Raw genomic sequence first — 23,434 nt, 5'->3', positions numbered from 1 at the left:
TGTATGGAGAAAAGTCTGGCAGAAAATACAACAAACTATTAATAGTGATTCTTCTCATCTGCTTAATCCTTTTTTTTTATTTAAGTTCAATTAGCCAACACACAGTACATCATTAGTTTCAGATGTAGTGTTCAACAATTCATCAGTGGCATAAATCACCCAGGGCTCATCTGCTTAATCCTCATCCTCAATGCAAGTGTATTACTTGCATAATAAAAATGAATGAAGCATGTTGGCTTCTTTTTTGCCTGCATTAGTGGATGTGGTAACTTGCTACCTAACACTGTCGCCACCAGCAGATTAAGAAAAAAATAAATAAAACCTCTAAGGCTTAGGAGACCAATTTCATTTGCGGACCTCTGATGAGGGCAGTTTTTCCTTCCCATCAGTGTGTAAAAACAAGCAAACAAACCCACTCGATTCTCACCTGCGAAGAAGATGCCCCCTATACTTTTGTTTTGTTGCTCTTTCGTTCTGCATCCTTAGCTAAGAATCAAAGTGTGCTGGAAAATGGAAATTCTGTGTGCAATATAATAATCGTTCACCATGGGAAGCAAGACATAACAAGGCATAACAACATATCTCCCTGAAATCAATGGGATACGGGAGAGCAAATGCAGCATTTAGTCAGTAGGTTCCAGCTCTGATGTCAGTCGAGTCCTTTCCGTTCCTCTGCCTCCAGATTTTTTGCCTTATAAGTACTGAGTTCAGTTAATTGAATACCTACTGCTTTCCAGGCACTATTGGGGGAAGGACGAATGAGACCGTGTGAGTTTAAGGGGCTTTGCAGACACACTGGGAGGTGGCATTAGGGACCTGCTGGCCTGCTCACAGGTGCTGAGAGCCTTTATCCTTCACTGAAGAAATCAGATGCCACCCCCACCTCTCTTACCCCCAACCAGGTCACACAATGTGGAGTTGCCCAAGTGGGAAGCCACGGAACTGATTGCAAGTGGGTGCCTGAAATTCTAAGCACTGCCCTTGCAACTTATTGAGGTAACCGTTCCTCTCCTCTGACAATGGTGTCTTCTCAAGACAGCTGGGCTCTTGTTCCTGGTGGTCCCTTGGGCCCATCGAGGGCAGATCCATACTTAGCAGGAAGGCTGCCTCCATCTCTGAGGTGCCACTCAGCAACCTCGCCCACCAGCAAGGGAATCTCATGAAGAACACATGAGCTATACTGAACTCAGGCCATCTCAGACAGCCTCTGCATTTGATGAAAATCCGCCCAGTCCTTTTCAAGGCATGCGGTATATAAAGGGACAGTTATATTTACATAGCTGATCAGAAAGATGCCTTTGGCTGAGGACCTCGAATGAGAACATAGCCTCAGCCATAAAGGAAGTCTTCAGAGTTCAAACTCTGACTAACAACTCGACCAGAGAACAGAGCACTTTGTTGAAACCCAAAGGAGAGCAGTTAGATCCGTGGGAAGCTCCCCTCCCCCTCGCTCTGCTCAACTTGCCCTTCCTTATTAAACAAGGCAGGGGAATACTCACCCACACATCTTTTCCCGTCCTCGGCCAGCGTGAAGCCACTGTAGCACTGGCAGACAAAGGAGCCCAGAACATTCACACAGAGCTGCTCACAGCCATGGTCCCCCGCCGCACACAGATCCTGGACTGGGGCAGAGTCGCACCGTTAGAATGCAGCTCTGAAGGAGTGACCCTCAGCACACCGCCAGGCAACAAGCACTTGTTAAAATCACTTTTAACGTATTAAATACCTGTAATCCTACCATCCAGAGGCAACCGCCGTTAATATTTTGGAGCGTTTCTATGTATAAATAAAAAATTAGCTTTCGAGGGGCGCCTGGGTGGCACAGCGGTTAAGCGTCTGCCTTCGGCTCAGGGCGTGATCCCGGCGTTATGGGATCGAGCCCCACATCAGGCTCCTCTGCTATGAGCCTGCTTCTTCCTCTCCCACTCCCCCTGCTTGTGTTCCCTCTCTCGCTGGCTGTCTCTATCTCTGTCAAATAAATAAATAAAATCTTCAAAAAAAAAATAGCTTTCGAAGTTGGAATTATTGACCGCTAGGAAATGCATTGAATAATTTCAAATTAACATCAGTTCTGTATTTTCCTCATGTTCGTGACAGTGCTCTGCAACATTCCGAGGGCCCCCGAGAACTGTAAGTTATCATGAGCAAGCATTTGCACTCGTCGGCTTCAAGTACCATTCCTGTTCTTTAAGAATGAAAGCGCTTTGTAATCCCAGTCTCACCAGTGTACATGAGAGAGTCTGGCGCGGTCTGTGACATTTTGCAGATGGGGAAGCTGAGAGAGAGCACAGAGGAAAGACCTGCTACTCCTCCCAAACATGGCAGGTCCCAATTCTGCATCTGTCCCTTTGGAAAAATTTCCCCTCATTCCATTTGTCTCCCGGCATGATCTTTAGAAATCCTCCTTAAGCTCTATTTCTTCATGCCAGTAACAAATGAGGAAAAATATGAAGCCAGAGGAGGTTAGGTAGAGGTAACGAAGATTACTAGGGAGAAATGAAGATACGGTTCTTAGCGAGCCTCTTTGAGTCACATATTAATTAGGTGCTGAGTCCTGGCTCTTCCACAAATGCAATGTGAGAATGCACTCATGGAATGCGTTCACTGCAAGGGAGCTGCAAATATATCAGATGATGAAAAGGTTAAAGGCATTTTCAATCCATCACTGACTGAGTCTCTCCGTTGCAAGAAGCAAGCTGACGTGATGACATTATTTCTCAGCAAGGAGAATGGCATGGTTTCGTAACTAGCTCTTCCAGTGACTTTACCATTAAAGTTGGAAAAAAACCAAAGAGCATTAAAGGGATCAAATACATTAAAAAGAGTTTTCTCTGGTTAAAAGTTATCACTGGGAAAGCTATGATAAAAACTCAATTAACTAGAAAGCTTGATTGATCCCTGAATCCAATGGCTACACTTTAATGCAATCCCCTGTGTCATTGAGTTTTATTGTTTATTATGCTCTTAGATAAATATAAAATAGTAAATGGATAAAGATAAAAGCTGATTTATTTATCACTTCTATGAAATGCACAAATAATTTTTAAGAATAGAATCTGCATCATTACATTAAAAAATGTTTAGGTACAAATAGGGACTCTGGCTTTCAAGTGCTAGGATGTATTTTCATTCCCAAATCGATAAAGTAGACAAAGAAAATTATAGATGCAAATTCTTCCATCTCTTACCAGTATATTTATATCTTAGATTTCCAATTGAGAACTCCAACTGAGATTTCCAGCGGATTTAAATAGAAGAAAACACCAATAACCAGAAAAACCTTTAGCTCACGTAAAAATCATAGTGAATAACTAATGATAAAACCTACAGTTACAAGCCTGAGCCAGACAGCTAAGAAAAATCTGAATGATAGAATACTTTTCATTTATTCAATAAATGAAGTACCTCCTTTGCCCCAAGCACTGGGGATACAGTGGTGAACCAAAGAGATGAAGGGGATCCTACTGTCATCCAGCTCGTATTCAAAGTGTTAGTAATGTGCAGCTCTAGGAAGAGCATTTCCGATTAAAAGAACAGCAAATGCAAAGGTCCTGAGGTAGAACAAACTAGCCCCATAGTCAAGGGTCTATTGGAAAAGGCTGGTAGGTAAGCATAAGAGAATGCAGAAGGGGAAAGGCACTCTGGGCTGAGGGAACAGTGTGAGTAAATGTGCAGAAATGAGGAAAACGGGACAGGCCTGATGGCTGAATTCCATGCTGGGAATTCCAAGGGAAGAAGCAGGGGGGAAGATGGGAAGGACGATTGACACCAGATGACAGAGGGCCAGAAGGCAGGCTGAGAAATCAATCCCACTCAGCAGGTGACCCGGACCAGTCAGGGTAAAATCCGTCTAAAGGGAGAGAGCGTGATTCCATCTGGGTTGTCCTTTTGTAGTATTTTTAGAACTCTAGGAACATCCCTATGGGGAGACAGGGAGTACGGGCCTCTGTCACTGTTCTTTCAGCAGATGAGCACTAATGGAACACCAACTACATGCGTGAGGACAATGTGCTAGGCTCTGGCAAATCACCGAGTAAGATCAGCTAACGTTCCACTGAGACAGACAGACACGTCCAGTCTTTCCAGTACCACTGGATAAATGTGTGAGGGCTAGAGCGGAGTCCAGAGGAACGAGCCTCCGAGCCCAGCCAAAATGGAGAGGTCTTCCTGGAAGAGGTGACATTTGATGGAAGTCGTGAGCCATGAGTAGGGGTCACCAGGCGGAGAAGGCTTGGAAGGATAATGGGAACTCAGAATTCGGTGCTTCTCCTCTCTCTCATAATTTTATTACCCTTCAGTGAAAAGCATTAGAAGGGGGATCTGGTGGTTTCTTCAGCTCTGGTGAAACTTGAAGGACTTCTACCTGTTGAATAAAAACCACAGCTTTGTTTGGGCACAGTGGTAGTTTTTTGAATTTTATGCTGAAATAGCTCTGCTTTGCTTGCACATTGATGGAAAAATTAACCTCCTGATAGGAGGACCTTCGATTGTTCTTCGGAGCCAGAGCTTCCGGGCTCCCCTATTAGCTGTCAGCACACCCCCGCGCATGTCCTGTTGGCATGTATCACAATGTTAGTTACACAGGCATCTACACGGCCAGGTATTTACAGTGTCTCCCTTGCTAGACTGTAAGCTCCCTGACGGGGAGTAGAAAGTGCCTGCCTAAAAGCCTCGTGGCTGGAAAGGTCACCCCAGCACACTGGAACAACCTACACCCCCAAATCCCAAGGCCATCTCTGAAGGTGGGGGGCAAGAGCTTCTCCACCTGGGTGTCCCTTCTCTGCTCGTGCTGATGCTTTGCCTCCTTCAGTGTCCGATGGGAACCCCACCTAATAGTGGTTACGAAGGAGAGGTGGGAGTAGAGGGGATTTTTAGTCTTATGATGATCCGCTTTCAAATTTTCTAACACAAGTTTATAACAAGAGCTTTTATAATAATGAAAAAAAAACCCAACATGTTACAAAAGAACCCCTTCGAAAGCAGCATTTTGAAAGCAATGAACCAAGACCTTGAAGCAATCACCTTTTTTTCCACAAGACTTCTCCCGACAGGGTAGGTAAGAGAGGCAATGCCGTTCCTTTCAGGACAGGGCTGGGACACCCACAGAGGAGCTTCTGAAAAACTGCAAGTTCTGGTCGACAGAAGCAGCGGGCCCAACCGTGGCTACCCATTGGAACCACCTTCGGACCTTTTGAAAACGCTGATGCCCAGGGCGCCCCCCTCCTTAAATCCAACAGGCTGGGGGTGGAAGGCAGACAACAGTGTTTGTGAAAAGCTCTCCAGAAAACCCCAGTGTGCAGCCGGGTTGAGAGTCGACGAACTGGATAAAAAGTCCCTGCAATCATCCGAGGGGAAGGTGCCCAGACCCAGGAGTCCGTCTCCCCCTTTATTAACTGAGACTGCCAGCCTCAGTTTCCTCTTTTAAACACATCTCAGAATGACTGCTGCCCTCGACTCCCTCTCCAAGTGGCTGACAGAACTGTAGACGCTACGTGAGGGCGCAGAGTGTGGTAGGAGCAAGAGGCTTATCGCTCGCATTCCAGAAGACGGGCCCCACAAACAGCAGGCGTGCCAGTTGGCTTCATGTGTGCTGTACTTTCATACTGTTTTTATAACGTTGGGGATTTATGGCCACTAGGAACTGCACCGTCCCAAGGGAAACCATTGAGGGATTAACTTAATTAAACAAAGACTAAGGAATAAATACAGACGGGGTTCTGACAAAACAATGTTGTTCTTCTGGCAGTGGTCATTTCCATTTGAAACAAATACAGATATTTTTGGATGATTCCTTATGCTTTTGAAAAACAGCGCTTCTTTTTCTCACAGCCTGGGAGGGTCCACTGAAGGGTAATAAAACTATGAGAGAGAAGAGAAGCACCGGATTCTGAGTTCCCATTATCCTTCTAAGCCTTCTCCGCCTGGTGACCCCTACTCATGGCTCATGACTTCCATCAAATGTCACCTCTTCCAGGAAGACCTCTCCATTTTGGCTGGGCTCGGAGGCTCGTTCCTCTGGACTCCGCTCTAGCCCTCACACATTTATCCAGTGGTACTGGAAAGACTGGACATGTCTGTCTGTCTCACTGGAACGTGAGCTGATCTTACTTGGTGATTTGCCAGAGCCTAGCACATTGTCCTCACGCATGTAGTTGGTGTTCCATTAGTGCTCATCTGCTGAAAGAACAGTGACAGAGGCCCGTACTCCCTGTCTCCCCATAGGGATGTTCCTAGAGTCCTAAAAATCCTCTCCTCCATCAGAAATGGGATCCTGGCAGGAGGAGTGTGATGGGAACTAAATTTTTCCTGAGTCTCCGTACCTCTGCTTGTCCCCACCCAGAAGTGTCCCCGTACCAGAAGAGGGCTCAGAGGACAGTGACATTGGGAGCCAGCCCCTAGCTGCAGACACCAGTATTATCGTGACTGCTGAAGAGCTGGCTGTCTTGCCGTTTCTGCTACCTCCCTGGAATCTAGCACGTTGTCTGGCACTCGTAGTTGTTCCGTAAGGACTCAGCAATTAGAGAATGAACCCATGTCCATGCTACACATGGTTGTCAGGCACTTCTCCCTCATTAATCTTATCTAGGCTGGAAACTCTGAGAGGGACAGGATCAGTCTCGGTGTTCCTCAGGATGCCTGGACAATACCGCACTTCTCACACAGCAGCTGTGCAGTGGACATCTGTTGATTGGACTTGACCTCCACCAGCCTAGAGGACTCAGGCAGCTCGTATTTGACTGCTCCCTGTTAGAGGTCAGGTTTCCCCTCGCTGTCTGCCTGACCACAACCGTAATCGAACACTTCATTTACAACGATCACTGAATGTCTATTTAAGGCAGGGCTTGTTTTGCTCATTCATTCTTTCATCCATTTGTCAAAGTCCTGGGGAAACAACAGTGAATAAAATAGATATCTTTTAAAAATCTGTCAATCGATCTCTGTCCCCATGGAGCTGATATTCAAGTGGGGAGCCAGTGGTGTGTGGGGGCCAGCTCCTACTGACCCGCATGACAGACTGTGCACACTTCTTCCCTACCCTGCATTCAGCAAGGCCAGGTGGGTGGCGTGAAATCAGCCATGCCCGCAGTATTTCACCACAGGAATCAGTGAAACTTATAAGCCAGGGATTTTCCCCCTGGAGATCTGATTAAACATTTACCAGCACACCACTGACAGGGGCCAGATATAAAATAAAGAGGTAAAACCATAGATTATGTTAGATCTTTTTTTTTTTAAGATTTTATTTATGTGAGAGAGAGAGAGAGCACAAGCAGGGGGAGCGGCAGGCAGAGGGAGAAGGAGAAGCAGGCTCCCCACTGAGCAGAGAGCCCAATGGGGGACTCGATCCCAGGACTTGGGATCATGACCTGAGCTGAAGGCAGACGCTTCACCGCCTGAGCCTCCCAGGGGCCCCTATGTTAGATCTTATAAGTGCTGCAGGACAAAACGAGCAGGAAAGGGGAGTCGGGAATGTGGAAGGAAGCGAACTTCTGTTTTATATACTGTGGTCAGAAGGTGGTCTCATTAAAAAGATTCTTTTATACAAAGACTTGAGGGCGGTAATATGAAAAAGTAAGGAGCAAAGGAACTGAACCTTTGAGAAGGAGATAAAGGGCAGTTATGTGTCTTTAGACAGGTGGGAGAGAGACAATCAGAGTGAAAAGAAAATCATCTTTGGAGCCAAACCTGGCTTCGGCTACGTGACCTGCATGACTTCACATAAGTGATTTCTATGAGACCCGATCTTCCAAGAAGTTAAATAATTAAATGGAGAATACGCTGCCGGGCTAACTGAGACAGTGAGCCGAGTAAAGCGCCTGACAGGCAGTAGGTACTCAGGAAATGCTGGCCTCCGTCTTCCTTAGGCTGGGGTAAAGAAAGGTCTTGGAGGTACAGGCCCAGTTAAGCATGGAGGAGAGGTGGGCCCCAACCAAAGTTGCGTACATGACAATTACAATATAGTGTCACCTTATGGATGTCTGTGAAAACTCCACGTGTGGACACAGAGTCAGATTTCTTTAAATAACGTCCACATATCCTTGACTAAGTTTTGGTTTGTGAATTCTCTGAATTGATCCAATACAGCAAAGTAGACAATTTTGAATTTTATAACAAAAGATCTCACCGAACTCAAGCAATGCCTTAGCCAGAAGGCAGTCATTAGCACAGAGCTGACGGTCAGCAGAATTTACTTGCTTTTAGTTCCTTGTGAATTATGGGGAGGGATGTTAACTGCAGCTGCTCAGCCTTCCCAGGTGAAACAAATCAGTGAGGATTTGATAACTCAGAGCCCCGGAGCTGTGCTCAAATCCATCCCTAGTGTTTGCCCCGAGGCTCGCAAGCATCCTAGACTTAAGTGCCTTCCCTCATTTATGATCTCGAAACCCTGGCGCTGCGCCTCCGTTGGACAACTTGGAAAACCTCCATCTGGTTCCACTGAACGAGGAGCCACGGGACAAAGGCTGGGTCTGCCGTGGCTGACGTCATGCCGGGCGAAATCAAAGAGTTTTTACTGGCCTTTCAGAGTTTTAGACAAGTCACGATGCATGCTATTCCCACCAACGACAGGTTAATCCACCCTTTGGAGTTAAAGCAAAATGAACGCCTTTAAAGACACGCTTCACTTTTTTAAACAGCTCCTGCTGGTATTTAGCCTGAGATGTAGAAATCAGAACTTACCCGTCCCAGCAAGGGTGAAGAGAAATGCATTATTAGGGCTGTTATTTCACTCAAGTGGGAAACAATGGGGTTTCCGCCTGCACCGATGCGAAAGCCCTTCAGAGTCAGGCCTCCACAAACCCCAGCCTGCCTTTTGGGGACCATCCCCCTTCTTTCATGGTGCCTGAAAGCACTAATCTTATTTTGACAGCTGCAGCTTGGATTTAAAGACTCTCGACAGTAAATGTGAGTCATCAGCCTTGTGCTTCTAACGCTGGAAGAAACAAAACAAACCCAATGTCACTGAGAAAAACAAACCTGTCCTTTTGGGCAAACCCCAGCTGTGCCTCGAATCCTTCTCTCCCCAACTGTTGAATTCTTTTCCAATCAATTCTCCTAGTCACTCACGAGATTTTCATTTTCTTTTGCGAAGGGAAAAGAAAGGGGGAAGACTCCCCACCCCCCCCCACCTCCCCGTAAAGCCTTAAAACGTAAGTAAATCTGACCAAGTGAGGCTCATGGAAAGAAGCATGCACTGATAACGCCCTATTCTTGTAGAGCGCTTTGCAATCTCCAAACGGCCATCCCATCGTCACATTCTTAATATGAACTCCCTACTGCGTGGGGTCTCTCAAGGAGAGATCTAGTTGAAAAGGCCTGGGTCAGTGGTTTTCAAACTTGAGCTTACATCAGAATCCCCCGAAGGGCTTGTTAAAACACACGGTCCTAGGTCCCACTGCAGAGTCCCTGATTCGGGAGCACTAGCTAGGGTCCAGCCTGGGGGTTTGCATTTCCACCCAGTTTCCCTGCAAAGCTGAGGCTGCTTGGGGGGGTGGGGGGAGGCACTTTGAGAACCCCTTGTCTGGGTGCTTGTGAAACTAGGAACGCAGAAAAGAAGCTGCAGGAGCCTCAAACTCACTCCCCCCCCCCCCCGCCCCGCCACGGGTGGTGGTTCTTTGACCATGCATTTCTCCACTTGCATGCAGGCAGGTCCCCACTTGGCCCAGATTCCTTTCCTTTTCTTTTCTTTTCTTTTCTTTTCTTTTCTTTTCTTTTCTTTTCTTTTCTCTTTTCTTCCTTTTTTAAAAATCCCTATATCCTGGCCCAAACAGAGGGCGAGCAGGATGCCCATCACCATCTCCACGTTCCCAGGCCCAGCAGCCGGGGTGGAGAGGAAACTCTGTGACCACATTGACTCTGCTCGGCAGCCTCAGCTTCTGCTCAGGGCGGTCCGCACAGCACCTGGGGCCAGGCTGTTGCTTGAGAAGCTGCAGGCCGGCTGGCTGTGACTGCAGCCTGCTTGCCCTTCCACTCTTGCTCCTTGCTCACATCACGGGCAGCGCCAAAGCTCCGACCCTGACCTTCCCTTTCCACGCTCCCTCTCTCCCTCCAAGATTTTATCCATTTTCAGGGTCAATTACTACCCCCAAGCATATCCAGCCTGGGATTTTCCTTGAACTCTCATGCCTCATCTCCAGCTGCAACCAACCACTTGGGTGGGCTCCTTCCCAGACTCATTAGCCTTGCCTCAAAACCAGGTTTCCTCTCTGAAGTTAGCTGTCTTTTTAAATTCTGCTACCATCCACCACCCCCCAACCCCCAGCTTATGTCATGAACTGCTCCCTGGCGTGGGGCTTATTGCCGGGGTCTCCTCGTTAATTCTGTAGCATAAAAAAGCATGCACTGAACTGAGCTGATCAGAATTGTAAACTGATTGCATCATTCATCTTCGACTCCATAGGTGCAGAGCATAAGGGAAACCAAGATCTGAGTGTTTCTTGGGTCTCGAGCATATAAGAGAAACACTCATTTTTCTCCTACCGCCCCTAAGAGTGCCTAGAGGGCACCCGTAAGTATCGGAGGAATAGAGGAATGAGTGATGGATGCACGGTACTTCTTCACCCACTCTCTACCAGTTTGAATCCCACGTGCATATTACTGCTAAAGTCAATTTGCTAAAATGTAGTTTTACTCTTGACACCCTGTGTCCAGCACCCCCTACCCGCCAAAGACCGCTGCCGGGACTCAGCTTGAGAATCAAATCGCTCCATAATTTGTTCCAGCTTACATTCCTTCCCTCAGCCCCCGCTAATGCCCCCAACAAACTGTTCCAGACAGGCAGTCCAGTCTAGTTAGCACCCTCAAAGACAACAAGCCCTGCGTTTCTCTTCCATTTGTTAGAAAAAACCCCTCCTTCACAACGCCTTCCCTGATTGTCCCATGACCCTTTCTCCAATCTCTTATCTGGCAGCCTTTGTCTCAGCACCACTTACCTTCCAAAACCACCTTGTTCTGACTTTCTCTCTCTACATATATTAGCTTTATTGAGTTGTCAATGGCATACAACAAACAGCACGTATTTAAAGTATGCAATTTGATAAATTTGACATGTCAGATATCGCCCCCCATCACCCCCAAACTCCCAAAGTTTCCTCATGCCCCGTGGTAATCCGTCCGCCTGCTCCCCGGCCACCACCCGCCCATCCCCAGGCAATCACGAACTTACTCTGTCACATAGATCAGTTGTCATTTTCTAAAATTTTCTATAAATGGAATCATACACTATGTGCTCTTTTTTGTTTGTCTTATTGCATCCAACATGGTTATTTTGAAATTCATCTAGCTTGCTGCTTGTGTCAATCTCTCTTCTCAAAAAAAAAAAAAAGTTCATTCTCTTCATTGCCTAGTAGTATTACACTGTATGCATATATCACAATTTGTTACCTATCTACCTATCGATGGACATTTGGGTTGTTTCCAGTTTGGGACTCTTACAAGTCAAGCTGCTGTGAACATTTGTGTTCAAATCTTTGTTTGGATATAGGGGCGCATGGGTGGCTCTGTTGGTTAAGCATCAGACTCTTGGTTTAGGCTCAGGTCATGATCTCAGGGTTGTGAGATGGAGTCCCGCCTCAGGCTCCACGCTCAGCATGGCCTCTACCTGAAATTCTCTCTCCCTCTCTCTCTGCCCCTCCCCCTGCTCACACGCTCTCTCTCTCTTTCTCTCAAATACGTAAATAAATAAAATCGTTAAAAAAAATCTTTGGACATAAATTTTACTTTCTTTGGGGTAAATACCTAAAAACTGAATGGCTGGGTCATATGGTAGGTATATTCCAGGAACAATGATAGTTCCTATTGCCAACTTTGCCAATATGTATTATGGCCAATATTTTAAAATTTATTCAATCCAGCAGAAGTATGGTGACATCTCATTGTAGTTTTAATTTGTATTTCTCTAGGGACTAATAATGTTAAACATCTCTTCACAGGCTTCTTTGTCATCCATGTATCTTCTATGGTTAGTGTCCAAATCTTTTGCCCATGTTGACTGGGTTGTTTATTTTCCTATTATTGAGTTCTAAGAATTCTTTATATATTTTAAGGTCCTTTGCTGGATATATATTTTGCAAATATTTTATCCCAGACTATGGCTCACCTTTTCATTTTGGTAGTAGTGTATTTTGAAGTGCAAATGTTTTGATTTCTTTTTAAGATTTTATTTATTTTAGAGAGAGAGCACGAGCTGAGGGAGAGGCAAAAGGGGAGGGAGAGGGACAAGCAGACTCCATGTTGAGCACGCAGCCAATGCGGGGGCTCAATCCCCCGACCCCCGAGATCAGGACCTGAGCAGAAATCAAGACTTGGACACTCAAACCACTGAGCCACCCAGGAGCCCCCAAATGTTTTAATTTTGATGAAGTTCAATTTATTGAGTTTTTCTTTTGTATTCTATGTCCTATTTTTAAAAATTCTTCCCAAACCCAGGGTCATCAAAAAGTTTTCCTACATTTTCATGTAGACATTTAGTTGTTTCCACTCTTACATTTAGATTTAAAATTAGTTTTGAATTAATTTTTGCATATGGTATGAAGTGAGGGTCAAGGTCCATTTTTTTGCACACGGCAAAAAAAATCATTGTAGCACCATTTGTTGATGACATTATTCTTTCCTCATGAATTGCATTGGCACTTTTCTCAAAAATCAGTTCACCATACGTGCATGGGTCTATTCCTAGACTATATTCTGGTCCATTGATGTCCACCAATACAGTCTTGAAATCAGATAATCTAAATTCCCCAACTTTATTTTTTTCAGTTTCATTGATCTCATTATTTGCAGATTCCATATTTGCAAATTCACCTACTTTCTAAAATTTACTTGTAACCCAAATCAATATTTGCAGTATTTTCATGGCCATTCATGGATGTGCACAGAACGGTGAAATATTTGAGTTATCTGATGCACACACACCCAGTTAAGGCCAAAAAAGGCAACGCTTTGCCTTCTTGTTTTAGCTCTCGTGCTACAAACAAGCATCCTTTTTGTGTTCTATTTAGTGCCATGGGGTTTTGTTTTGTTTTTTTTTTTTTGCCTTTTATGCTTTTTGTTGGTGATTTCACTGTTTAAAATGACCCGCAAGAGTAGTGTGAAGTGCTGTCCAGTGTTCCTAAATGCAAGAAGGCTGTGATGTGCCTCACGGAGGATAGATGTATATCAGATGGTCTTCGTTCAGGATGAGTAATAGTGCTGTCGGCTGTGAGTTCAATATTAACCAGTCAACAATATATACTCAATAAGGTGTCTTTAAATAGAAACACACATAAAACAAGGTTACATACTCATTGACGATGTGGCCAGAAACTCACAAGAATCTAACCCTGTATTTCTTCTAGGAACAATGATCTAGTAATTGCTAGTTCAATGTTCACAGAAGCTTACAACCATCATGAATAATGAGAGTCGACTGTATTTGACTATTGTAGGGTTTTTTTGCATTTTCGTATGTATATATTTTGGAATCAGATTGTCCGTTTCTACTTAAAAACATCTGCTAGGATTTTGATAAGGATTGCTTTGAATCTGTAGATCAATTTGGAAAGAACTGACATCTTATTCATATTAGATCTTCCATTCCATGATATGCTATATCTCTCCATTTACTTAGGTCTTTAATTAATTGCAGAAATCTTTTGTACTTTTCAGCATACAGATCATGCACACTTTTGTCAACTTTATCCCTAAATTACATATTTCCGATGCTATTATAAGTGGTATTTCAATTTATTTTTCTTTTCCTTTTTTTAAAGTAGCCTCTTCAACCACCATGGAGCCCAGTGTAGGCCTTTGACTCAAACCCTGAGATCAAGACCTGAGCTGAGATCAAGAGTCAGACGCTTAACCGACTGAGCCACCCAGGCGCCACTGGTATTTCAATTGCTCATTTTTGTTGCCAGCATGTAAAAATACAATCAAATAATTTCATATATTGACTTCGTATCTTACAACCTTGCTAAGTTCATTTATTAATTTTAGTAGCTTTTTTAAAGATTCCACCAGCTCTCTACAGAAGCAATCACATAGTCGGTGAATAAAGACTATTTTACTTTTTTCTTTCCAATCTGTATGACTTTTTAATTTCCTTTTATTTTATTATCTTATCAGTTAGAACCTCCAGTACAATGCTGAGAAGTGGTAAGAATGAACATACTGTCTTGTTCCTTCTCTTAGGAGGAAAACATTTATCTTTCACTCTTGAGTATGATGTTAACCGTAGGTTTTTTCATAGATACCTTTTATCAGGTTGAGAAGTTTCCCTTTTATTGCTAGTTTGCTGAGAGTTTTTACCATGAATGAATGTTGGCTGTTGTTCAATATCTTTTCTGCATCTACTGAAATGATTATATATTTTTTCATTTTTTAATCTGTTAATGTGGTGAATTATGTTAAAGCAAACTTGCATCCTTGGGATGAACCTAATTTGGTCTTGATTAGCGTATATAAATATGGATTCTATTTGCTAAGTTTTTAAGAATCATTGCATCTAAATTCATCATGAAGGGGGCGCCTGGGTGGCACAGCGGTTAAGCGTCTGCCTTCGGCTCAGGGCGTGATCCTGGCGTTCTGGGATCGAGCCCCACATCAGGCTCCTCTGCTATGAGCCTGCTTCTTCCTCTCCCACTCCCCCTGATTGTGTTCCCTCTCTCGCTGGCTGTCTCTATCTCTGTTGAATAAATAAATAAATAAAATCTTAAAAAAAATAAAATAAAAATAAAAAAATAAATTCATCATGAAGGATGTCGGTTATAATTTTCTTTTCTCTCTTTAACGATATGACTGTTTTTTCTGGATCATGCCCCTTGATTAAACTATGAAATAAAAGCTACTAAATCATTTGTGTAGCTTGGAAAAAATAATGTCAGGAACATATCTGAAGAATGAAAGCAATAAAATGCATTTGGTATGGTTCTTGAGAAAGAGAAAAAATGAGAAAGCTGGATAAGAAAGTTTACATTTTTTTGCCAAGTGAAATTTTCTAAATGTTGCGTTTTCAATATTTTTCCAGATAGATTAAATATTCAAGAAGGGAGGGAAAATTCCTTATTTAAAAACATAAATAAATAAAAGGAAAGAAGATAAAGTTCTTATTAGTGGGAAAGGAATTCAAAGGGCGGGGGATGGCAGGGGAAAACAAACATGTAAAGATAGGCATACCTCATGGGGGTTTTTTCCCATTTTTTTTTAAATGGGGAGAGGGAAGGATATAATCTTTTTTTTAATGTTTTTTGAAGATTTTATTTATTTATTTGACAGAGAGAGAGAGCACAAGCAGAGGAGAAAGAGGGAGAATCAGGCTCTCCATTGAGCAGGGAGCCCAATGTGGGACTCGATCCCAGGACCCTGAGATCATGACCTGAGCCGAAGGCAGATGCTTAACCGACTGAGCCACCCAGGCACCCCAAGGACATAAACTTCTATTGAGCCCTATGGGCTAGGTACTATGCTAACACTTTTGCATATATTTCATATAATGGTATTGGGTGGGGAAGACTTTTTGAAGGACAGAAGAATCCACAATGTTGACTCCCAGTACATTCCAAATTGCTCATATGGCAGAACTTTGAGGTTAATATTTATGTAATATACTTGCTCTAGTCTTTGAATGGAAGGGCACATTTTGAGACACTGACCAATTAGTGTCCTGAAGAGGATTATTCGGACAGTGAAGAGACCCCAAATCCAGTTACTTAAAGATGTGTTTATGCTTCCCCCTAAAGAGAGAAAATTAATGAGGGATGCAGGGATAACACCTTCAATAATCAAAGGGTTTTCTCTTTTTATTCAGAAAAGGAAATACACCTTCTGGTATATAGCTTTAGCTGGCAGAGATAGTCTCAAAGGTGGGAATTACAGAGAGTAGGATTTCAGCTTAGTCCACACTATCTGGGGGTGGGATGGAGGTGTTTTGCAACAACCTGGTGTCCCAGGTGCCGAACCGACATGCAATATCATTCATCTGGGACACTGGGAAGGAACAGAATTCTCGGATTACATGGGGAAGGAAGCTAAAAGTCTGACAGCCAAGGTCCATCTCCATTTGAACAACCTCTGAATTACCTGTGTCTGCCTCCTTCCACACAGACAGGTACAAATACGAATGGTGGCTATGGTGCGTGTGAGCGTGCGCACATCTGAAGGCAATCACCTACGAGGTCCTCTCAAATCATTCTGTAGAGTGACAGTGTCACAGCAGTTGGTAGTGGATTTCGAGGAATGATAATCATTTGAATGTTAGTCCTGGTGAATTAGTTCTGAGTCTCCCTTGGGACCAGTGAGCCTTGGAACCTGCCTGTCCTCCTGCGCTTGGAGGAATTTCTCTGGTTGTAGGGTTGCCCTGCTGCCATCTGGGGGCCCTCAAGGATCATGGGACAGTATCAAAGGGTGGTTAAGTGCTACGAATATGGAGTCCTACATAGCAAGATTTGGAATCCTGGTTTGATCATAGTAGTAGGCATATGAACTTGAGTAAATTGTCTGATCTTTGGGGGGGTACCTTATTTTCCTTATCTGTAAAACGAGAATGATAAAACCTACTTTAAGAGCTCATTGTCAGAATTAAATGAGATAACACATAGAAAGCACGAGGAGCGCTCCTGACGCATGGTGAACACTGAACAAGTGAGTTGACTCTAGTGTGGCCTGACCTTGTGTGCAGCACACACCGAGCTGAGCATGGGCTGCAGTCACTTCGGTGCCATCATCAATTGCACGGTTGCAATTATATTGGTTATCTGAATTACTCCCATGCAAGACTCTGAGCCCCAAGAAGCACGAACATTGCCGTTTTACCCACTATTTTATTTCCAGTCGTTTGAACGCTGCCTGGCACATCTTACATGCTCAAAAATAGAAAGAGCTATGTCTCATTCCTCTCCAGGCCCACTGAGTCTCTCTCCACGTTGGCAGGGACGGGTCCCTGCAAGCAGCTCCTCAACAGAGGTCGAGGAATGGCCCAGCCTTCACCTGGCACAACTTTTAACTGTCCACCAAACTGAAACCACAGGCTAACAAGGATTTATCGACGAGATAGATAAGAATTTGTCAGCACCTTTCCCATTTTATGGGTGAGGAAGTTGAGTCAAGGAGTTTCAATCACCAGCCCGGGAAGAGAGGCAGGGCTGCAGCAAGGTCAGGATCGAAATCGACATCTGGCCCAGCTATGATTTCAGACATGCAAACCAAAGAGTCATCACCTCTGTCTGAGAGAGAGAGAGAGAGCTGCTCTCTAGGACTGCACCAGTTCGCCTAAGTCTGGAGCTGACAGTACACGTGGTTGAACTGCTTCTGGGTCACTGGAGGGGCTGGGTCAGATGGGGCAGCAGAGCCCTGGCTCCAGCTCCTTCTCTTCTCCCCTAACTCAAAGCCCTTCCCTACGGTCCCCCTTGCTGCCTCACGCCAGTGAATCTGAGCGTGGCAGCAATCCAAGCAGAAAGTCACGGGAAATGCAGATTCCTGGGCCCCACCTGTTGACTCGGAATGTCTGGGGGTGACACCCAGGGCTCGGCTTCCTGAGTGGTTCTTAGTTACTGGGGCTGGAGAACCTCTGCCCTGGACCGCCTGGCCTTCCACCTGGTCAGTCTAAAGCCCGGGCAGTTTCTGCTTCGCACTCTGCACCCGCAGCTCTGAACAGGCGAGAGCCCAGGCCAGACCAACACTGGGGAAGGGCCCGGGGGCCTCAGGGCTTGAGGTGGGACCAGGCAGGGGTGGACAGAACCTGGTGCGGGGTAGGTCTTGCTCACGACACTGAGGGGAGAACTTTTTATTTGCTAGTCTCAAAATTCCTCTGACTTGACTAAGCCAGCCCATGGAAAGTGGACGTCAGCAAATGCCCTGACTGCAGCAGGCAACTGGGGCAGAAGACAGGGGGAGGAATTTCTTGTGCTGCTAAGAAGGGAAGGGCAGGAAGGGAGGTAGCAGGGTACCTAAAGGCCAAGCATTCTTCAGAGAAACCCCTTGGGGAGGCGGAGCTCCCAGAGAGGCTGGGAGAGGGGACGGGCAGAGCTCCCCAAGAAGGTAGGGGGATGTCTAAAAGACGCAACGAGGTTGTTTGCAGAGCAGTGGGTGAGCTGACCCTGCCAGGGCTGCCCCAGTTCTCCAGAGAATTCTATTAAGCCCACGAGTCTTTGGCGTGACTGAGTTTAGCTGTGGAAACTGAAGAAGGGTCAGAGGTCCAAGCAGAAAATAAGGATGATTCAGGCTGCTCTCAAAAATCTGGGATCCTGAGGTCTGAGAGGAGCCAGAGGACACCGAGCACCGGAGATTTACAGAGTCCGAGGGCTTGGTGCTTCCACAGGCCACAGAGCTGGAGAAGTCAAGCAGATGTTACCTAATCTGGGAGGAGGGGAAGGCCTCTGTCCAACTACTCTCAAGTCCGACAACGAAGTGAGAAGAAAACAGGAAAATGTGGTTTGGCTCCATATGTGATGCTAATTACAGCCATTTGTACAAATGCTTCCCATTAATGCTTAATTGCTTACCATGTGATATAATAATTACGCATTGTATGAACTGCGCCTCAGATTAGCTGAGTTTTATTTGCCTCCGTATGGGCTGGTCTTCCTCACGTCTTGAGTAAGCCTGGTCTGGTAGCCTGGTTGTCTGTGGGCTAACTCAGGGTGGCTTTACTTACAACTTAAAAATATGAACATACAGGTACAACACTCAGCATCTAGGTAATTCTCTCCTCTACGACGCATTACCTCTTGCTGGCTCAAAAGTCAGTACGTTGTCAGTACGTTCCGGGGCTTGGCCGAAAAAAGAGAGTGTGAGTTCCATTTGCATTTTATCTATTTGACCTTGTTTCTTTAGGAGACCTATAAAGTGTCCTTCACCAAAGCTCCTAGATCCCTGCACACCTCTACAGCAGAACTCGAATAATCATTCCAGCCAGTGTTAATAACTCATCCTAAGTCAATGCTTCAGAGAAGAGAATAAAATACAGAAACAATTCCTCAGGGTACAGTTAGTAGAGACAGTGGATGAAAAGGCTCTCCAGTGGTCCCCCCTAAAGAACACCTTGGAAGTAAAAGACACCAGCTCATGAATTCAAAAAGGCTCTTTCTAAGAAGGTGCCTCCAACCATCTTCCAAACTCTCCCTGCTGGCCTACTATGTGCCAGGCTCTGGTCCAGGCACTGTGATGGCAGGGGCGGGGGACTGTGGAGGCCGACCTAAAATACATCCGTTATAAAGCCTCCTTTCTTTCCTTAGGGAGATGATGACTGGTTGGGGGAGGGGCCACAGATGCATTCAAGAGGCCCTTGAGAGAGCAGAGGAGGACAGTACAGACATATCAGCAAAGCGATCTTACTTCTGCAAGTCGTCTGATCCGAGTTGAGGATGTACCCTTGCTTGCACCTGCAGACGTACGAGCCGGGGGTATTGATGCAGAAGTGGGCACAGTGATGCTCCAGGAGGCTGCACATGTGGACGGCTGAAAAGGAAGATACAGTGAGTTAAGGCGATGATGATACCTTCTCTGACTTCATCCACCCACGTGTATTCAGAACCTGCTGTGAAGGAGAAAGCAGGACCCAGAGGAAAACAAACTGTTGTCCCCACCCTCAAGGGCATTTACAGCCTCTGGTTGGACAAGACCATTCCCCATAAATGCCATCAGCAGTGTATAGATAAAGGGCGCAGAGGGTTGAAGGGAAATGATGCTAGGTTCACAGATGAAATTGCTGATAAAAACAGGTGAAAAATTATCTACAAAAAAACAGACATTTCACGGTTCAATTAATAATGCTCAATTGGGGAATCAGAAAGTTTGCTGATACCAGAGGGGGCTTTGGCTCATGTGTAGATTTTCAGTAGCTGCAGTGGGGTTGGAAGAGAAGCTATTAGTTAAATGAGGACGTGGTAAAGAGTCAACAGTTTTTCAGGACCATAAATCCCAAGAGCAATCTTTTAATATGTGAAAGTGTCATATGGAATATTGTGGAGTAAAAAAATGCATTCCTAAATTCCATGTTTCCATAATCTTTCAATTTAATCTTAATTTAAAAGATTTCTGCATTTGGTTTCTGAAGTCCTTTGGCTTTCAGAGACATCGATTCTTGCATAAGTCTATTGGGAGCTCATAAAAATGCTCGTTGTTTTTTTTACATCTTAGTTTATTACTTTAATTTAATTCAACTTGAACGTCTTTAAAATTAACAAGCATCATTATAAACGAGGTACAAATTAGGCAAGTGTTCTCATAAACAAAAAAGATGTCCATATGTAGAAATATATTTTTACGAAGCTAAAATAAGAGAGGCTTTGAAAAGCTAACAATCCCACTAACCCAGTGTTTAGGGAAACTTCGCTACTGATGAAACTGATGGTGTGCCTGACATACATGTCTTCATTACGTCTAAGTAAGAAACACAGCGGGAAATAAAACAAGGGAGCAAAATTTTTAAAATTCTTAACACAATTTAGGATGACTGTTGTGAGTTTGCAAATTCCGTGTTCACCATGACTTTAGAAAATCATGAGAATCAACTGCATATCTTAGATTTGACCGAATACGTTAGATCTAGCTTACAGCCTTCAATCCCTTTACCTATTGGTCCTAGAATTGATTCTTCCTCATTGTATTTAGCCACTTCCTCATCAGCCGTCGTTTGAGCGGTGCCCAAATTTTCACTTTCACGGTGCTGTGATGCACGTTCTCAAACACATCTCCTTGAGCACAGGTGCGGTTGTTCCGCTAGGACTGGGTCCTCGTTAGAATAGATGTGGCTGCACTGCCTTCCAAGGTGGCTCACACCAGCCGTGCATGAGAGTAACAATTCCCACACCCCCCAAAACTTCAGCACTCGGGATTAGCAAAATGTTAAGGTTCTGACAGTCTTATGAGTGGAAAAATCATCCGTCTGTTTTTAATTTGCATTTGCTCTGCACCCTGGAAGGCTCTGTCCCGGACTGCTGGAGCCCAGTGGCCCACAGGCATGGGGGGGCATTCCGAGGAACTCTCAGCGTGCCCCTCTCCTCCGTACTGAAGGCAGGCTCAAGCCCAGGCGACCAACCACACGGCAGTTTTCCGCTGGGGTGACGCCCCGGTGATGAGCCTGGTGCCCGTCTTCTCACCAGGACCCTGGCAGCCAAAGTAAGGGGACAGGAGACGTGAGGTGGAGCAAACCTCCGTGGGCACCAGGCAGTGCAGGGGTGAAGAGGGCACCCCCAGAAGCAGACTGCCTGAACGCTCCGCCTCACCACTTACTATGACTTTGTATGAATGACTTCCTTTCCCTAAACTCCACTTTCTTCACCTGTCAGATGGGGAAATTACGAGAACTGTTGCAGAGGGTTTCGGAGTGACAGCTTGTTGCCAAGGCTCGTGTTGGCCATGTGCCATGAGAGAATGGGAAGCAGGGGACGGTGACTTGGTAATAATGGAAAGCACACTGGATGAGAAGCCGGATTTGCGCCCCCGTTTCCCTCTACCTGAACGAGGGAGGGGAGTTCGGGTAAGTCGGGTAGCCGTTTTAGACTGTGTACCTGTGGGATAAAGGCAGGAAACGTGTCTAGGGACCCTCAGTACAGGCAGTATTTTGTCTGTGTTGCACCTCCCCCTTGTCTAGAAACTGCCCTTCCTTCTCACCTCAAATGCTTGGGGACTGTCAGAGCTGCCCACGTGTTACTATGAGGCAGCCCCCTCCTGGATGCCACTGACTGGCCCAGAATGTGACAGTCGGAGTCCTTTCTTGGCATCCAGGAGATAGAACTGAGGAAAAGGGGGTTTAAACGGAGGGCAAGTACGTGTGGGGGGCTGACAGGGTGCATGCTCCGGAACAGGGAGGAAGGGGAGGCAGAGGGAGAAGGTGGAGAGAAAGCGGGGCTGTCATTCATTACTCTTCCCCTGATTGCCATGACGTCCTGTAATACAATCTTCCCCACCCCAAAAGCTGGTTCGGATTGAATTTCTGTTCTTTTAAGCAAAAGAATCCCGAACATTTTTACTAAGATAAAATAAAAATTTTCCATCTGTGAAATTTTATGGATGAGTGATTGGAGTTTCCAAGAACATCAGCTGTCCCGTGGGACCGGCCTCTGTGGTGGGATTGAAGGGGCGGCAATCACCCTGCCTCCTCCACTGACCTCCAGAAGGCCTAATGGGTTGCAACTGGGTCAGGGCTTTGTGTTCTGGGAAAGGAATCACTAATCAGCAGACTAGGTCATTGGCAGGATTGGATTTTTTTAAACTAGGAAATAGGAATGTGTATAAATGCTTATTAACAAATGCACAAAGGATCAAAGGAACGCTAGGCTGACTAGGGGTCTACAAAGGAACACTTACCGGGTACACAGAGTCAACCTTTGTTGAAGTCAGTCTTGTCTCCCACTTAACAAGAGAGCCCCAAATGGCTGTAATGAGCGTAGACTTTGCCCGGGCAGGTTCATGAAAGGCGTGTCTTAGGAACACTATTAGAGCCTCAATTTGTGCCTGACCTGGGTGGGGGGGGGCTATTAGGGTAGGAACAGCCGGCCTCCAGGCTCCACATATCAGGCTTGGCTGATACAGCAGGTAGCAAGAGCTTAATTAAAAGCAGCCCTGCCCAGGTTACAGTGAGTCATCAGAAACCTCAGGATAGACCGGCGTTTTTCAGCCCCTACATTCAGTGTCCTCTCTCACTGGGTGGCAAAAATGGCAGGCCCCAGGATGTGTAGGTTTTGGTCATCTTGTAGACAGGGCCTCAATTCACGGATACCTCGTCTCCAAGTCCCTCTGGTGCTCTCAGGGGTGGCCTGAGAATGCAACCTCAGCGTTCTCCCCCTGGCTGTGGCTGGTGTGGGAATTTCTGCCCATAGACAGAAAGCCACCACTGTGCCCAAGGTCATGTCCACGCAGCCGGTGAGAGTCAGAATCAGGTCTCCCACTCCAGGGCAGTCTGGCTCCGGAGCCTGAACTCTTCCTAGTTTTACAACAAAGGTTCCTGCTTTGATCGCACAGGAAGACTGCCTGTCACCTCCGATTCACAGATCCAGCAGCGTTTTTCAGCTCTGCTCTAAGCACAGAGCCTCAGCCCTTCTTCCCTCCAAAATTCTTTCCCTAGCTGCACCATGGCCTCCACTTCCCTCCCTACCCCTTCATCTGCATTTTTCAAACTGTGGGTCATGTCTCCTTAGCAGCTTACAACATTAAGAGAGAATCTGGACTAGTTCTTTGCTGCTGTTGTTATTGTTTTAATGAAATAGAAAAATCAATTGAAAATATCATGCCTTTCCAGGCTTATTGCCATGGCCCAACCCTGCCCCCCCCCCCCAGTAGCCGGGAAACTCCTATTCATCAGTCAAGTGTGTGTAGCACATAGTGGTTAAGATGCAGACTCTGAGCCAGAATGCCTGGGCTTACGTCTCAACTCTACCACAGTGCTGTGTGACCTTGGACAAGTCATTGAACCTCTCTGGGTCTCAATTTCCTCTTCTGTGAAATGAGAGCTGTAAGA

General features: G+C 45.5%; 1 protein-coding gene across 3 annotated transcripts in view; it reads right to left on the bottom strand.

The window, feature by feature from the left end:
* Positions 1-23,434, bottom strand: part of MATN2 (matrilin 2) — a 126,830-nt gene that overhangs the window by 58,993 nt on the left and 44,403 nt on the right. For all 3 annotated transcript variants that reach the window (XM_026495671.4, XM_026495672.4, XM_044382682.3), the window contains exons 4-5: positions 19,309-19,431; positions 1,500-1,622 (exon numbers count right to left, since the gene is read on the bottom strand). In XM_026495671.4, coding sequence (XP_026351456.3) covers positions 1,500-1,622; positions 19,309-19,431 — 246 coding nt within the window. The remainder of the gene's footprint in view (positions 1-1,499; positions 1,623-19,308; positions 19,432-23,434) is intronic.

This window comes from Ursus arctos, unplaced genomic scaffold (assembly GCF_023065955.2).
Source record: "Ursus arctos isolate Adak ecotype North America unplaced genomic scaffold, UrsArc2.0 scaffold_6, whole genome shotgun sequence".
NCBI classification, from domain to species: domain Eukaryota; kingdom Metazoa; phylum Chordata; class Mammalia; order Carnivora; family Ursidae; genus Ursus; species Ursus arctos.
This window is presented reverse-complemented; position numbering and strand designations above follow the sequence as displayed.